General features: G+C 45.2%; 1 protein-coding gene across 1 annotated transcript in view; it reads right to left on the bottom strand.

The window, feature by feature from the left end:
- Positions 1-13,173, bottom strand: part of tmem150b (transmembrane protein 150B) — a 42,371-nt gene extending 29,198 nt beyond the window's left edge. Inside the window, exons 1-2 of the mRNA XM_072273084.1 lie at positions 13,151-13,173; positions 1,915-1,989 (exon numbers count right to left, since the gene is read on the bottom strand). Coding sequence (XP_072129185.1) covers positions 1,915-1,979 — 65 coding nt within the window. The 5' untranslated portion in view covers positions 1,980-1,989; positions 13,151-13,173. The remainder of the gene's footprint in view (positions 1-1,914; positions 1,990-13,150) is intronic.
- Positions 13,174-13,830: the final 657 nt, after the last annotated feature.

Genomic DNA, 13,830 nt, shown 5'->3' with positions numbered 1-13,830 from the left:
CTTGCAGTGTTTTAACGCTTCCCACAATGATCCCGCATCTTCTGATCCTAGGTCACCTCTTTCTAAGGATTTGATTTCATTTTTTACCAATTGCGCTACCCCATTCCCTCTGCCTACCTGCCCGTCCTTTCGATACAATGTGTATCCTTGAACATTAAGCTCCCAGATATAATCTTCTTTCAGCCATGATTCAGTGATGCCCACAACATCATACATGCCAATCTGTAACTGTGCTACTAGTTCATCTACCTTATCTCATGTACTGTGAACATTCATATATAACATCTTCAGTCCTTTATTCATCATGCTTTTTGATTTTGTTGCCCCCTTTTTACATTGCAACTCATCCTGTAGACTACAATTTAGCCCTATCATCAGCCTGTCCTTGTTAGCAGTCTCACTACACACTGCCTCTGTAAACCAACTCCCCCATCCTCAGCCCTATTACTCTGGTTCCCATCACCCTGCCAAATTAGTTTAAACCCTGCCGAACAACTCCAGCATACCTACCCACAAGGGTATTGGTCCCCCCCAGACTCAAGTGTAACCCATCCCTTTTGTACAGGTCATACTTTCCGCAGAAGAGATCCCAATGGCCCAGTAATCTGAACCCCTGCCCCCAGCACCAGTTCCTCTACCACACATTCAGCTGCCAAATCATTCTATTCTTACCCTCAGAGGCATGTGGCAGAAGCAGCAATCCAGAGATTACTACCCTGGAGGTCCTGTTTCTCAGCTTTCTGCCAAGCTCCATAAAATCCCTCTTCAGGACCTTCTCACCTTTCCTACCTATGTCGTTAGTGCCAATATGTACCAAGACTTCTGGCTGCTCACACTCCCCCTTTAGAATGCCACAGATCTAATCTGAGACATCCCTGACACTGGATCCTGGGAGTCAACATACCATCATGGTGTCTCTATCACACCCAAAGAATCTTGTCACTGTTCCCCTAACTATAGAATCTCCTGTCCTCATCATCTCTCTTCTCTTCTCTCAGCCACAGTGCCAGAGTCTATGCCAGAGACCTGGTCACTGTGGCTCCCCCCTGTCAGTCATCCCCATCAACAGTATCCAAAGTGGTACACATTATTGAGGAGAATAGCCACAGGGATCCAGTGCACTGGAGGCCCAGTCCCTTTCTTCTCCTGACAGTCACCCATTTACCTACTTCCTGCAACCCAAGGGTGACTACCTCCCTGTAGCTTCTGTCTATCACCTCCTCAGTCTCCCATACAAGCCACAGTCCTCGAGCTACAGGTCCAGTTCCTTGACATGTTTTTTTGAGGATCTGCAGCTCGGAGCACCTGGAGACTGTTGTGTGTGAAAATCCCAGGAGGTCAGCAGTTTCTGAGATACTCAAACCACCCCCTTTGGCACCTACAGTCATTCCACAGTCAAAGTCACTTAGGTTACATTTCTTTACCATTCTGGTCTGAACAGAAACTGAACCTCCTGACCATGTCTGCATGCTTTTATGCATTGAGTTGCTGCCACATGATTGGCTGATTAGACATTTGCATTAACAACCAGGTCAACAGGTGTACCTAATAAAGTGGCCACTGAGTGTAGAGAGAGTGTTTGAAAGTGAATCTACAGTTTAATTTGATCCACACCGATGGGGCAGTGGTGAGCTACAGTTTAATTTGATCCACACTGACAGCACAGTGGTGATCTATAGTTTAATTCGATCCACACCGACAGCACAATGGTGATCTATAGTTTAATTTGATCCACACTGACAGCACAATGGTGATCTATAGTTTAATTTGATCCACACTGACAGCACAGTGGTGATCTATAGTTTAATTCAATCCACACCGATGGACAGTGGTGATCTATAGTTTAATTCGATCCACACCAACAGGACAGTACGACATATATACATACACAATCATCAGCATGTGGATACTTACACAGCCCAGAGGCCACCTGCCGCAAAGATGGCCAGCAAGATTGGGAGCAGAGCCCAGATCCACATTCTGCACCAGCTGGAACAGATCATAAGACACTGGTTATTCCAAAGCACAACACCAATCTACAGTTAACTTTCCCACAAGCATTTACCACAGGCAGCACAGTGGCGCAGCGGGCAGAGTCCATGTCTCACGGCTCCATCAGTCTAGGTTCAATCCCAACCTCTGCTGTTGCCAACACAGAATTTACACATTCTCCTCGTGACTGTGTGCGTTTCCCCAGGGGCTCTGGTTTCCTCCTACATCCCAAAGGCAGGCATGTTGATGGGTTGACTGTTGGTAAGGGCTGGATCTGGGAGAATAAAATGGGATAGTGGGGCATGTGTAAGTGGGCAGTTGATGGGCAAGGTGGTCTCAGTAGGCTGAATGGCCTCTTTGTGTTGCCTGGCTCTGCATGTTACTGTGAATAACATGGACTTCTGTCTGCATGGATTGTGATCAAAGGGCCATTGTTGTGATGAGGTACCTGGTAGAAGTCATAGAGCACAACAGCACAGAAACAGGCCCTTCAGCCCATCTAGTCCATGCTGAATTGTTATACTGCCTAGTCCCATTGACCAGCACCTTGATTTTAGCCCTTCTCATCCCTCCCATCCATGTACTTATTTCTCTGAAATGTTGTAATCAAACCTGCAACTATCACTTCCACTGACAACTCATACAACACTCTCACAAATCTTTGAGTGAAGTTCAATGTTCAAAGTAAAATTTACTATCAGAGTGCAAACGTGTCACCACACACAACACTGAGATTCTTTTTCTGTGGGCATACTTAGCAAATCTATGGAACAGTAACTGTAAACAGGATCAATGAACAAAAAAAATGCATAGTTGCAAATATAAATAAATAGCAATAAATAATGAGAGCATGAAATAACCAGATAAAGAGTCCTTAAAGTGAGACCATCGATTGTGGGAACACCAGAAATAGGATGAGTGTAGTTATCCCCTTTTGTTCAAGAGTGTAATGGTTGAGGGGTAGTAACTGTTCTTGAACCTGGTAGTGTGACTCCTGAGGCTCCTGTACCTTCTACCTGATGGCAGCAGCGAGAAAAGAGCATGGCCTGGATGGTGAGGATTTTTGATGATGCAGCAACATTTTACGTAGAAGTGCTCAATGGTTGTGAGGATTTTACCCATGATATACTGGGCTGAATCCACCACCTTTTGTAGGATTTTCTGCTCAAAGGCATTGGTTTTCCCATACCAGGCCATAATGCAGACAGTCAGCACACTTTCCACCACACATCTGTACATGTTTGCCAAGGTTTTTGATGACATGCTGAATCTCCACAGACTCTTGAGGTAGTAGACATGCTATCGTGCTTTCTTTGCAATTATATTTATATGAAAACGTCTCCCCTCAGGTTCCCTTAAATATTTCACTTTTCGCACTTAACCTATAACCTCTAGTTCTAGTCTTACCCAACTTCAATGGAAAAAAGCATCTACCCTCTCTATACCCTCATAATTTTGTATATGTCTATCAAATCTCCCCACATTCTCATATGTCCCAGGGAACAAAGTCCTGACCTTTCTGAAAGATAATCCTATCAAATGTCTACCTAATAATAGATGTAATCTAGGGTGGATTGAAGAGTCTTTCAGTCTTTATTGGAATGCATCTAAGACAAGATAGTTCTTTAATCTTGATGTTCAGTCTCTGATCAAAATAATACTCTATTAGAGGAAATAGTTATAAATAAATGAAGTGGCATTTTAAAACTGTGCAGCAGGTATTGAATCTGTGGAATTCTCCCCACTTGATGGCTAGATGAAAGTTGATAGGGTTGTTAAGAAGGCGAATTGTGTGTTGCAACACACATAAAAAATGCTGGTGAAGACAGCAGGCCAGGCAGCATCTATAGGATCGACGTTTCAGGCCGAGACCCTTCGTCAGGACTAACTGAAGGAAGAGCTAGTAAGAGATTTGAAAGTGGGAGGCGGAGGGGGAGATCCAAAATGATAGGAGAAGACAGGAGGGGGAGGGATAGAGCCAACAGCTGGACAGGTGATAGGCAAAAGGGATATGAGGCTGGAGAAGGGAGAGGATCATGGGACGGGTGGCCTAGGGAGAAAGAATGGGGGAGGGGAAAGCCCAGAGGATGGGCAAGGAGTTATAGTGAGAGGGACAGAGGGAGAAAAAAGAAAGAGAAAAAGGGGGGGGGGGAGATAAATAAATAAACAAACAAACAAACAAACAAACAAATAGATAGATAAATAAATAGATAGATAGATAGATAAATAAGGGATGGGCTACAAAGGGGAGGTGGGGCATTAACGGAAGTTAGAAAAGTCAATGTTCATACCATCAGGTTGGAGGCTACCCAGACGGAATATAAAGTGTTGTTCCTCCAACCTAAGTGTGGCTTCATCTTGACAGTAGGGGAGGCCATGGACAGACATATCAGAATGGGAATGGGACGTGGAATTAAAATGTGTGGCCACTGGGAGATCCTGCTTTCTTTGGCGGACAGAGCGTAGGTGTTCAGCGAAACGTTCTCCCAGTCTGCGTCAGGTCTCACCAATATATAGAAGGTCGCATATGTTGTCCTTTCAGTCGGTGGATTGAGTTCAAGAGCTGCAGGGTAATATTGAAGCTCTATAAAACCGTGGTCAGACCACACTTGGAATATCATGCTTAGTTCTGGTCACCTCATTATAGGAAGGATGTGGAAGCCTTAGAGAGGCTGGAAAGGACATTCACCCAGATGTTGCCTGGATTAGAGAGCAGGTCTTATGAAGATAGGTTGTGTGAGCTAGAACTTTTCGCTCTGGAGAGAAGGAGGATAAGAGGCAACTTGATTAAAGTGTACAAGATGATGGGACATATATAGAGTGAACAGTCAGAGACTTTTCCCAGGGCAACAACGGCTAATACCAGGGGATAGATATCCTTTGAAGGTGAGCGGAGGAGGTGTCAGAGGTAGGTTTTAATACAGATATTGGTGAGTGCCTGCTATGCACGGCAGGGGTGGAGATAGAGTCTGAGGCATGAGGGACCTCCTAGAGACTCCCAGGTAGTTACATGGATGAAAGAAAAATGGAGGATTATGAACTATGTAGGATGGGGGAGTTTATATATGTCAGACCCGCAGAGCAGGCATCTCCCAGTCTCCACCCAGATAACAGGAGTCATCTCCCACTTGCTTCCATTTCATTTTCTGCAGGGTTAAATACTTCATCCTCACAATCCTCATTCACCCATCGAACCAGCCAGACTAGATCAGTTGTTCCAAGCTTTCAGTTACCTTGTTGTTTTTTGAGAAGAGTAAGTATCTGTTCTCTCTTATTTTGTGGCCCCCCGTGGTTTGTTATTTTGCATGTGATTATCAAAGTGATTGCTCCCCACTAAATCATCTCCTCTTCTCTGCTTTTGGGTCAAGCCTCCTCTGCATTTCCTGACAGGATGAGTGACCCTCAAGTGGCCCAGCAGGGTTTGCTCACCTAAAGAAAGCCATCGGCCGACACCAGCACACCAACCAGAAGCAGCTATCTGCCGCTGCTCTCAACCAACTCTCCGTCTCATTACAGCAACCCTGCACTGGTCAGCCTCCTCCTTCTGAGGTGCCTAAATGCTACGACGGACCCCCAGTCCAATGCTGCAACTTCCTGTGTCACTGCATGTTGCAACCTGAGCCTCAACCATCTCTGAATTCCACACACCGAGCCAAAATTGCTTTTGTCATCGCTCTCTCTTGACAGGACAGGCTCTCACCTGGGCTGCCAATAACTGGGACAATAAAACCACCATTTGAAATAAATATGAGAAATTCAACCTTCCAGGAAGAGGCAGGATGTCCGCAGATCGGATACTTTGTCAAGGCTCACGCCGAGTGCTGGATTACGCTGTGGAATTCAGGATCCTCGTGCCGGAGTGGGGCCATTACTATCACAGCCTCTCAGAGCGTTTGAAAGATGAGCGGCCTACCCAGGAGATGCTCACTGACCTTGAAAGCATCATCGCTCGGGGCTCTCTGCATCAACAAGCATCTTATGGAATGACTGACCCTCCATGTCACCAGCCAGACCACCATTTTCATTCCCAGAACCTTTTCAGGCTGCAGAACCCTCATTGTCAATGCCTGCAGAACACAGGCAGTCAGGGAGAGCTCCTTTAACTTTCTCAGAGTGTCAGGCCAGTGGACAAACGACATGTGCGCTCACTGTGGATCAACTGATCACCCACAGATCAAATGCTCACTGTGTTTGGGAAAACCGCACCACCAGGTAGCAGCGAGGAGCCTTCTATCTGGTAAATTCCCCCGGCCTCTTGTTCCAGCCCAACTCACTCCCTCCATCCTCCTACACACCCCAATGGCTCTATGCGTACAGGAGGCTCTGGTGGATTCCAGCACAGCAGGTAACTTTTTCAACTGGACTCTGTGTGTAGCTTGGATTCTCTACCGAGCCTACCTCACACTCCTTCTGCAACACGACCATTGATGGACGTCCCTTGGGGTCTGGGATGGACAGAGTGTGCACACGGCCTGTCCACATGAGCACTGGAGAGCACAGTGAGGCTATCCAATTCCTCCTTATTGACTCAGCCGACATCCCTCCCATCTTGGATTACCTGGCTCTCCACTCACGACCCCCCACTTCACCTGCTCTTCTGGTTCACTGTTGAGTTGGGGACACACCTGCCTGCACCTCAGTTGGCCCCACCCCGTAAATGCGTGGAGATGGAGGAAACCCTCAGCCTCACCAAACTCCCACAGGAATACCATGACATATCCATCGCTTTCAGTAAAAGGGAGGCCAGCACCCTGACACATCACAGACCATACGACTATACGATCAACATCATCCCAGGCACCACTCCTGCCCAAGGTCATCTGTCCTTCCTCTTCTCTCCTGACAGCCAGGCTATGAATGACTACAGCACCAAAGCATTACAGCATGGCTATCCCACTTGACCATCCCAGTCTCCAGCTGACGCAGGGTTCTTCTTTGTCATCCCTGCATTGACTATCATGGACTCAACAAAATCACCATTAAGAACCACTTCCGCTGCTGAACATGGTTAAGGTGACGCTGCCGAACGTGGTTTAGATGGCGCTACCAAATGCATACAACAGTTCGATAGTAGTTAAAAAGTTAAGAAATCCAACTAAAAAATTCACTAAAAATACCTTTTCTGAGGTAAATTTTGTAAAGCTATTACCTCAAATAGTGAAGGGGCAAACGATGGTGAGGCAAGTTCAGGGGATGAGCCGATATGGTGTGTTGCAGATGGAGTTCTGATGCCCTTACAGCTGATCCAGAGCAAGGCTGGATCACTCTGGGCACCGAGAGGAGAAGTCAGGCCAGGGCAGAGGAAATTCAATGCCCGTACCACTGGCCTGGGTGAGAGTTTGGATCGCTCTGGGTGCCAAACTGACTTGAAGAGTTTGAGAGTGGTTTCGGGTTGGGTGGTGAAATTTGGGGCCACAGCGAGTTGCTGGGCATTGTAGTCTAGGCTGTGAGTCCTTCTCAATAGCTGGGTCCTAGTGCGAGGTTACGTTCCGCTGTCTAGACAATTTAACGTTGGCCCAGATTGAAGGTGAGAGCCGATTTCACTCATTCTCCCCTATGCTCACTCTTCTCTCCCAAGTGCTGAGGCTATGAAGACTGCCCCGGCTGCTGTACTCTGTGCCTGCTAATACGACGAACTGCTAAGCCAGGCTTTGGGCCTACTCTAGGCTGCATTCAGATCTGAGGACTCAATTTGGCTTGGAATGTTGTTCACATCAATTGCTTGCATGATATTGTTTCTCTTTCTATTGTGTATCAGGTGTTGGGCTTTTACTTTTTCTATTCTTTAATTGGGTTCTTTTGGGTTTCTTGCTTTGTGACTACTTGTGAGCAAGGCAAATCTCAAAGTTGTATAATTTATACATTCTTTGATAATAGATGTACTTTGAATCTTTGCATCTTTACCCTCTCCCCTGATGGATAGCTCATATGAAACACTCAGCAGGGCCCAGATTTTCACCAAACTGGATCTATGGAGCACATACAATCTGATCCACAGCCGCCAGAGAGAGTTCATAACACAAATTTGAAAAGGAGTAGCTGGTATCAGGTGTATCGATATTTCAGTGGAACAGGGGAAATTACAGCGGTATGAGAGAGGAACTGGCCCAAGTCAATTGGAAAAGTAAACTAAAAGGAGGGACGGCAGAGCAGAATTGGGTGAAATTCCTACAAGAAATAAGGAAAATGCAGGAAAAATATATTCCAAGAGAAAAGAAAATCATGAATGGAAAAATGGCACAAATGTGGCTAACGAGAGAGGTTAAGGCAAAAATAAAAGCAAAAGAAACAGCGTACAAGGAAGCAAAAATTAATGGGGAAAAATGAGGACTGGAAGACCTTTAAAAACTTACAGAAAGAAACTAAGAAAGTCATTGGGAAAGAAAAGATGAATTATGAAAGGAAGTTGGCGATTAACATAAAAAGGGATACTAAGAGTTTTTTTTAAATATATGAAGAGTAAAAGAGTGACAAGGGTAGATATGGGACCGATTGAAAATGATGCTGGAGAAATTATAATGGATAACAAAGAGATGGCGGAGGAACTGAATGGATGTTTTGCATCAGTCTTCACAGTGGAAGACATGAGCAATATACCTGATAGCCAGAGGTATCAGGGAATAGAATTAGGTACAGTCAAGATAACTAGAGAGAAAGTGCTTGGGAAGGCAAGCGGACTAAGAATAGATAACTCTCCCAGCCCGGATGAGGTGCACCCAAGGGTTCTGAAGGAAGTGGCTTTGGAGATTGTGGAAGCATTGGAAATGATCTTCCAGGAATCAATAGACTCTGGCATGGTTCTGGAGGACTGGAAGGTCGCAAATGTAGTTCCGCTATTTAAGAAAGGAAGGAGGAAGCAAAAAGAAAATTACAGACCTATTAATCTGACATCGGTGGTTGGAAAGATATTGGAGTCAATCCTCGAGGACGAGGTTATGAAATACCTCGAGGTGCATGACAAGATAGGCCGAAGCCAGCATGGTTTCATGAAGGGAAGATCCTGCCTTACCAACCTATTGGAATTTTTTGAGGTAATCTCGAATAAGATTGACAAGGGAGAGGCTGTGGATGTTGTGAATTCGGATTTTCAAAAGGCCTTCGATAAGGTGCCGCACATGAGACTGCTTAATAAGATGAGAGCCCATGGAATTATAGGAAAGATATTGAAATGGGTGGAGCATTGGCTGATAGGCAGGAAGCAAAGGGTGGGAATAAAGGGATGCTATTCTAATTGGTTGCCGGTTACTAGTGGTGTTCCGCAGGGGTCGGTGTTGGGGCCGCTTCTTTTTACAATGTATATCGATGATTTGGATTATGGATTAAGTGGTTTTGTGGCCAAGTTTGCGGATGACACCAAGATAGGTGGAGGAGCAGGAAATGTTGAAGAAACGGAAAGGTTGCAGAGAGACTTAGTCAGTTTAGGAGAGTGGGCAAAGAAATGGCAGATGAGATACAACGTTGACAAATGTACGGTTGTACATTTCAGAAGAAGAAATAATCAGGCAGATTATTATTTAGATGGGGAGAAAATTCAAAAATTGGAAGTGCAAAGGGACTTGGGGGTCCTCGTGCAGGATACCCTAAAGGTTAACCATCAAGTTGGATTGGCGGTAAGGAAAGTGAATGCTATGTTGACATTCATTTCAAGAGGAATAGTGTATAAGAGTAAGGAGGTGATGATGAGACTCTATGGGGCATTAGTGAGACCTCATTTGGAATACTGTGTGCAGTTTTGGGCCCCCTATCTTAGAAAGGATATACTGATGTTGGAGAGAGTTCAGAGGTTTATGAGGATGATTCCTGGAATGCAGGGGCTAACATATGAGGAGCGTCTGTCGGCTCTTGGATTGTATTCATTAGAGTATAGAAGAATGAGAGGGGACCTCACAGAAATGTTTCGAATGTTGAAAGGGTTGGACAGAGTAGATGTGGAAAGGCTGTTTCCCTTGGTGGGTGAGTCCAGGACAAGAGGCCATAGTCTTAGAATTAGAGGGTACCCAGTTAAAACAGAGATGAGGAGAAATTGTTTTAGCCAGAGGGTCGTGGATTTGTGGAATTCGTTGCCACATACAGCTGTGGAGGCCCGATCATTGAGGGTGTTTAAGGAGGAGATTGACAGGTATCTAATTAGTCAGGGTATCAAGGGATATGGGGAAAAAGCCGGAAATTGGAACTAGATGGGAGAATAGTTTAGCTCATGGGGGAGCTGCGGAGCAGACTCGATGGGCCGAATGGCCTATTTCTGCTCCTTTGTCTTGTGAACTTGTGAACTACTCGCCAGTAAATGGGTCTTGGAGGAATGGAGACACTCACTGATGCAGAGTCATTGAGCCCTTCCTGATCTGGACTGACCAGCAGAACCTCATATCCATGAAACAGACCCACCAACTCAAACCACATCAGGGACCTCTTCTTTGAGCAATTCAACTTCAGCATCTCCTACCAACCTGGCTCAAGAACGCTAAGGTGTACACCCTGTCACAAAGGTTCAACCCAGCTGAAACAGAGATTGACCCTCAGCCCATCCTTCCATCCACGCAGATCCTTGCCCTGATCGTCTGGGATCTTGAGAACCAGGTCCGCTAGCTTTACAGCACGAGCCTGCTCTGGCTGACACACTTGACGATGGTACGTACGTGCCAGCAGCCATGCACGCTGAGGCACTCCGGTGAGCTCACTCCTTACCCCTCTCAGCCAGTCAGACTCTGGATTTTCTGCAACGCCAGCTCTGGTGGTTCTCCATGATTGCGGATGAACCTCAGTTTGTCACAGCCTGCCCTCAATGCGTCCAGTCCAATTCCTCCGACCGGCAGCCCTCTGAGCTCCTGCAGCCCTTACTGGTCCCCTGACACCCTTGGCCCCACATTGCCATGGATTTCATCACGGGTTTTCCACCTTCCAATGGGGTCGTGACCGGTTCTCCAAGGTGGCCCACTTCATTGCCCTCCCCAGATGTCCATCAGCTGCTGAGACAGTGGACCTGGTTCTCCAACATGTGTAGTACAATTTGTCTCTTAATTCCGGTGAGCCTCCTGCTCCCTCCTCCTCATTCCCCCTTAAAACTTTGTGCTGCCTTTAACTCTTCCACATGGAAGAAATATCTGCTGCAGGCCGAACTGTCCTACACCTCCTCTCCTAAAGGTATGTTACCCTTTGCTTCATAGCTACTGACCCATTGTTTCCCACAGAGGAGCCAAAGGTGTCGGTCCCATCCACCAGGGCCCCGCTTTGCCAATGCCAGGATGCTTGGAAGAGAGCACAGAGGGTCATCCTAGCTGCCAACTGCACCCGCTGCCACTGGCAGCCAGCCTGGGGACCGTGTCTGACTGCCCACCTGAGATCTGCCCCTGTGCAGCCACTCCCACAAGCTCTCCCCACAATTCTTCAGTCCCTTCCAGATCACTCATTTCATCAGTCCTGTCACCCATCGCTTCCAGCTGCCACCATCCCTTAGGACCGCATGTCTTGTCTCAAGCCCGTTGTTGATGGGCCACTCAACATTCAACTCCGGAACCTAGGGTGATGGAAGGTGGCCCAGTGTACACAGTTTGCTCATTGATAGATTAACTTCATCGTGGATAGAAAGCGCAGAGCCTGGTCAACAGGGAAGGGTACGGTCTGGAGGAGAGATCTTGTTTTATCTTGGATCCATTGCTCATTGAGAAGTTTCACTGGACCCCAACAGATCATCCCGGTCCTTCGGGTGCCGGCCTTGGTTGGGGCAGGGTGGAGTCCTGTCAGGCACCCTCCCAGTTTCTACGCAGCTAACAGGAGTCACCTGCCAATCGTTTCCAACTTGTCACCTGCAGCCTATTTAAACCCAACTCTCATCCACAATCCCTGTTCACTCAGTGAACCAGTTTTTCCTAGCCTTCAGTTACCTTGGTACCTGTGAGATTAGTATCTGTTCTGTGGCACCTCCTGGTTTATTATTTTGCAGCTGGTTATCAGAGTTATCACTCACCACTAAATCGTCTCTGTTGCCCTGCTTTTGTGTCAAACCTCCTCTACATTTCCTGATACAATAGGTCTGCACACCATGGTGGGCCCAAAGGGCCTTTTCTACTCCATCTTCTAGATGGCTAGATCACCATAGGCTTTTTAAGGTGAGGGGAGGTCGATAAATGTTCGACCTTCACAATGTGAATTATGGCTTTCAGGCAATAATACTCACCTAACTAAACTATAAGTGTATCGGTTCTCTCGCCCAGCCTTTCCTCACTAAATCCCACTCTGGCCCAGCTTCAGAGTTAATTCTAGCCATTCCGTGATGCTTTAAAGTTTATGTTCAGGATTAAAGCCATTAATAATGGACTAAATATTTGTCTATTTATCCCTTGGCAAAGCTTATTAATATTGGCGTCTCACTCCATAGAGACACAGCAGTTTTTTACAACAGATTCTCCTGTGTTCCTTCAGTTATTATGAAATAAAGTTTGCAATGCGTTTCATTATGAACTAAACTTTGTATCAATTAAACCTGTTCAGATGTAAATTTTTTTTTGCTGCATGATCCTGGGAAATATCTGAGATGTCCACCAGAATACATTTCAAACCCCAGCCCGACTCTAACATCAGACACTATTTCACCACCAGATTAGTGCTTTTAAACTTGCCCAAAGTACTCATGGGTACAGAAATATACAGAACCAAGAAGAAACATCAAGCAGTACCTAGATGTGACAAAAAGCAAACTTGCAGAGCAGAGCACAAGGTTTTTATTCTTAAAACAAAATTAAGGTTGTTGTCTCTTGTCATTTCTTCAGTACCCGAGTGTAAAGGAGAACACAATGATTGTAACTAAATTTTTAAAAGAACAAAAAAATATAATAAATAACATGATTGAAGTCTCCTGCAACTACGAAGAGACTGTCTGAAGACACACACACACACACACACATTCTCTCTCTCTCTCACACACACACACACACACACATCAGTGAGTAGAACCAAAGTCTTTATAAATTAACATTTTTCAATGCTAATTTATGATGTATTCAGTTCACAAAGAGTAAACTCAGAAAACAAAAGTCATTTCATCAGAATAATAAATCCCAAAGAACCAGACAGCTCGACATAATCATTTAAAAACCCTTTCTAATATGCCATTTCCTTGAAATATATGTCTGCAATTTATAAAGATTTTGGTTTTACTCACCGATATTCTGTTCTCTTCCTAGAATGTCTTGATTTCTTACCAGGTCAAATTCCACAAATCACTTATCAATTAGAATTAAAGAGGGAATTAAAGATGCACACAAAAAATTGTCATATTTAATCATGTGAGCCGAACATGGAGATCAGAACTAGGATTCAGAGTTTTTAATCCAATCCTTTTTTTTCGTCCCAGAAGTAGCACTATCATAGAACCTGTGGCTATTTTATCAAGACAGTCTCCCATCTACTTCTCTTTCTCCACCACCTCTGTAACCAGCTAACTTTTTCCCTGAATAGGACTCGTTGTCATTTCTTTTAAATCACATTTCCTGTTTAATTTACATGGTATATATTTTGTAAAGTCAAGCTCACCCACCTCCTTCCAGAGGATTTAATGGTATGAATGAGGTCAGCCCCTTGAGTATACTTTAACTCTACACGTGTGCAGAGTGAGTTTCCGTTGGAAAGCCTTGGACATTGGACAGGTAAATTACCATATTTACTCATATATAAACCTACTCTATATATAAGCCCAGCCAAAGAGAAAGATTAAACCTATCTCACTGGGAATTAAGATGTATTAATTAATTATCATTAAATAAAAAGATCGTCCTAAGTAGATTATAGACTATTTTTGGTTGGTTAGGAGCTCTTTAAAATTTCTTCCTCCAACCATAAAGC

This window comes from Mobula birostris, chromosome 11 (assembly GCF_030028105.1).
Source record: "Mobula birostris isolate sMobBir1 chromosome 11, sMobBir1.hap1, whole genome shotgun sequence".
Classification (NCBI taxonomy): domain Eukaryota; kingdom Metazoa; phylum Chordata; class Chondrichthyes; order Myliobatiformes; family Myliobatidae; genus Mobula; species Mobula birostris.
The sequence above is the reverse complement of the archived record's forward strand: the minus strand, read 5'-3'. Positions and strand labels throughout refer to the sequence as shown.